The sequence below is a fragment of the Babylonia areolata genome, chromosome 6, assembly GCF_041734735.1.
Source record: "Babylonia areolata isolate BAREFJ2019XMU chromosome 6, ASM4173473v1, whole genome shotgun sequence".
In the NCBI taxonomy this organism is placed as follows: Eukaryota; Metazoa; Mollusca; class Gastropoda; order Neogastropoda; family Buccinidae; genus Babylonia; species Babylonia areolata.
The window spans coordinates 39,876,990-39,880,670 of record NC_134881.1 but is presented as its reverse complement, the minus strand read 5'-3'; the positions used below and the strand labels follow the sequence as shown (position 1 = coordinate 39,880,670).

The window sequence follows — 3,681 nt, the reverse complement described above, 5'->3', positions numbered from 1 at the left end:
AATATCAGGTAAGAAATCAGCTGGTGTCACTGTGGACCATATAAACTTCCGAAAAGCATTATTTCTTTGATTTCATTGCAGATCACAAACTCTTTTTTTTCGTTGTATAACAGTATAATTAGTCTGGTATAGTGTAGACAAAACAATCATTTAATAAAATGAACTTCTGACTAACTTGCTATCGTGACTTCAAAGGAGAAAGCTCATTTCGTCTGACGAGAATCTCCAATCACGCATTCGAACACACACAAAAATAATAGATGGATACAAACAGCACATCATTTTATGACGTGGTGTCCACAACCAGATTTCCGTACGCCTTTATCTGGGATCCTCAGAATAAAACTGGAAAAGACCCAATGAACGAATCAAAGTGTCTGGTGGTGAACCTCTCCAATTTCCAGTTTCACGACGAAAGCAAAGACGTGATGAGCACCCAAGTGAGCAACTTCTTCGCTAACTTGATCCGTGTTGTCGTTATCCCTACTCTCTTCTTCATCGGCTTTCCCAGCAACATTGTCAACATGGTGGTGTTCTTCAGGCACGGCCTGAAGCAACGGATCAACCTGTGTCTCTTCTGTCTGTCTGCACTGGACTTGTTCTACGTCATTGTCGTATTCTTGGTATACGCGGAGAAACTCGGAGACAAAACAGAGTTCGCCACCACTTCTTACAGGACTGTCAGTCGAATAACGGAGAACGTCATCAACAATCGAATGTTTGGTCTGTACAGTAGTTTTGGGTTCTCTTCACAGTTCGTGTCCGCCGTTATTGCTGGGGAGAGGTGTCTGTGTGTGGTCTTTCCTTTGCGATTCAGTCACATGCTGAAAATGAAAACTTTCAGCATCATTCTGCTGCTTGGTGTACTTCTTATCTTCGCGTGCCGGTTTGTAGTGGCGATGAAATACCACGTGGTATGTGTGGCGGATATCATGACTGGACAGACCTATCTCTACATAATCAGCAGTGAGTTCTACAGGGCCAACCAACAGCTGGTCAACGTCCTGGACGGGCTGGTGTTCAGTCTGGGTATCAACACCATCCTGCTCATCTTCGTCACCATCACAACAGTCATCACCGCCGTCCACCTTGAAAGCAGTACAAAGTTCCAGAAAAACTCCTCCTCCTCCTCTGCCACCACCCCCCTGTCAGCCCACAACGTGGCTGTGACCAGGATGCTCATCTACCTGTCCCTGCAGTACATCGTTTTCAACACCCCCAGCATTATCCTCCGAATATCTCTCGTCTTCCTACCTGCTCTCAGCACCACTGGGGACTGGGCCAACCTGTTCTTCTTCTTCCTGGTCATCACGGAGATTTGTGGCATTTTCAGTTCCTCGCTCAACTTTCTCATCTATTACTTCTTTGGCTCCAAGTACCGCGCGACTGTGCTGGCAATGTTCTGCAGCTTCAGGAAGCATGGAAAATGAACTTTAGAAAAGGTGGGCAATTCATAATATTAAAAAATAATAATAACAATAACTGGACATTTATCAGCGCTTTCCTCATTGCACAAACCACTTTACATTCCACACACACGCGCACATACGAAACACACTCAGTCCTCAACTCACAATCATGAACAATAAATATAATATATGCGCATAGAACCTCGTACATACAAAACACACATACATCCATGCATACATACATAAATCCATCCATCCATCCATATATACACACATACATTCGACGCACACACAATGCAGCGTTACAAATATACCAACACAATCAACTAACTACTTGCATGTATGGGAGGGGGTCTAGAGGAAATGCTGCTGGAAGAAAAAAGTCTTGAGATTAGACTTACAGGAAGGCAGTGAGGGGCTGCGACGGACGTGGTGAGGCAAAGAGTTCCATATTTGAACAGCAGATGATGAAAGGGCTCGACTACCGTGCTTTTCTCTTTTGTAGTTTGGGACACGGGAGCTTCTTTCAAGTTGTTACCACTTGCTGTGGGAGGGTGGGTGGGGGGGGGGGGGAGGGGGGTGCTAGGGAAAGCAAACAGGACTGTGTCAGGAAATGGAACAACACGAAGCAGTAATATATGTGTTGTTGTCACACTGCTGTTCGCAGGATGAACCTCACCCCCACCCATGCTGCATGTGCTGATTCGGATATAGATGCTATTTTAGAATCAAGAACGACGACTGAAAGAGCAACAACAACAACAATAATAATAATAATTGTAAATTTTTATATAGCGCTATAATACAAGCATAAGCAAGCTTTAAACGCTTTACAATCCAGTACCTAAAGTGAAACGGGAGAAGAAGAGGAAGACAGCGGAAGAACTGACATGAGAACATCAAACAATGGACCGGACTCCATACACGTGAGCTGCTGCCGGCGGCTGCTAACAGAGACAGATAGAGAAGGGAGGTTGCGTCTGCGGTCCTCAGGTTTCCCCCAACGACTACTTTGTAGTTATGGACCTGAGATGAGGTGAGGGTGAGGTGAGGATGTGTGTCTGAGCTGGTACAGTCTCTATGAAAAACGCGGAAAGCCACATGCAAACTATTCAGTCCTGGCTACAGATCATTCAGCTGTTTGGGACCACATGCGCTTTGACGGCTTTCTGAAATCTTCTTCCACAAAAGAAAAGGATGAATATATGTAGAGTGTGTTCAAGATGAGGTTTGGGTTGGGTTGTTTAAATCAGTTGGACGATCGTAGAGAAAAATTCGTTTTGCAAACACTTGAAATCTTGCCCTGGCGTGGATCGCTTTTTTTTCTCTTCGATATTCACAATTATTATTAAACATTCTCATTCTGATGAAAGCTGTTACCCACACTGAAAGCGGGAATGGGGTGGGGAAGAGAGGGGTGGGGACATAAAACTAAATATTTCAAAAGCAACTCAATTGTATACAGTGATCCTTTACCACTAATCAAAAGGCATAAAAATCACACACGCATATTGTTCATCTGCAAAGATATCTCTGGTACTTAGAACAGCCACCACCAAACGCAAATAAGAATCGACTGGGGTTACAAAAATAAAACAAGCAAACAAACAACGATGACGACGACAACAACAGAAAACGACCAAACAAATCGATATTGTTTCAGTAACACGCAGCTGGTTCCATTGGCCTAATAAAACGGTTCTTTGTACAGAGCTACAGTTAGGAGTTTGTGTCATACTCGCTGTTTGGTTCAATGTTCTGTACCGCGTCGAACTTGTGTGAAGAAGACCTAACGGTTTGCAAGTTTACGGTACATGACATCAAAATGGGAGAGTTTATATTGTACTCCCTGTTTCGTTAGATAATCTTACTGCATCAAATTTTAGTAAACAAGGCATGTCGGTTTGCAAGGCATATTCTTAACATGTACAGCACATGACACCAAAATGGTGGGGGGAGGGGTTGTATCGAACTCCCTATTTGATCAATATTTTACCATATGAGACGTGCAGACAAAATCGATCGGTTTGCATGGCATAGTTTTAACATTGTACCACGTCGAACTGGTGTAAACTATGCCCTGCAAACCGCATGTGCCCAGTTTGTCATGGTGCAGTATATGACACCAAAAGAAGAGTTATTCGCCTACCACTGATGCAGGCACGATGTTCTTACCACATCAAATTTGAGTATACAAGGCCTGTCAGTTTGCAAAGCCTTTTTTGACATGTACAGTACATGACATCAAAATGGGGGAGTTTATATTGTACTC

The 3,681-nt window shown here is 43.6% G+C and overlaps 1 protein-coding gene across 1 annotated transcript; it reads left to right on the top strand.

The window, feature by feature from the left end:
* The first annotated feature begins 359 nt into the window (after window positions 1-359).
* LOC143283520 (uncharacterized) lies at window positions 360-1,430 on the top strand. Its single transcript, XM_076589765.1, has one exon. The coding sequence runs from the start codon at window positions 360-362 to the stop codon at window positions 1,428-1,430; it is 1,071 nt and encodes a 356-aa protein (XP_076445880.1).
* Window positions 1,431-3,681: the final 2,251 nt, after the last annotated feature.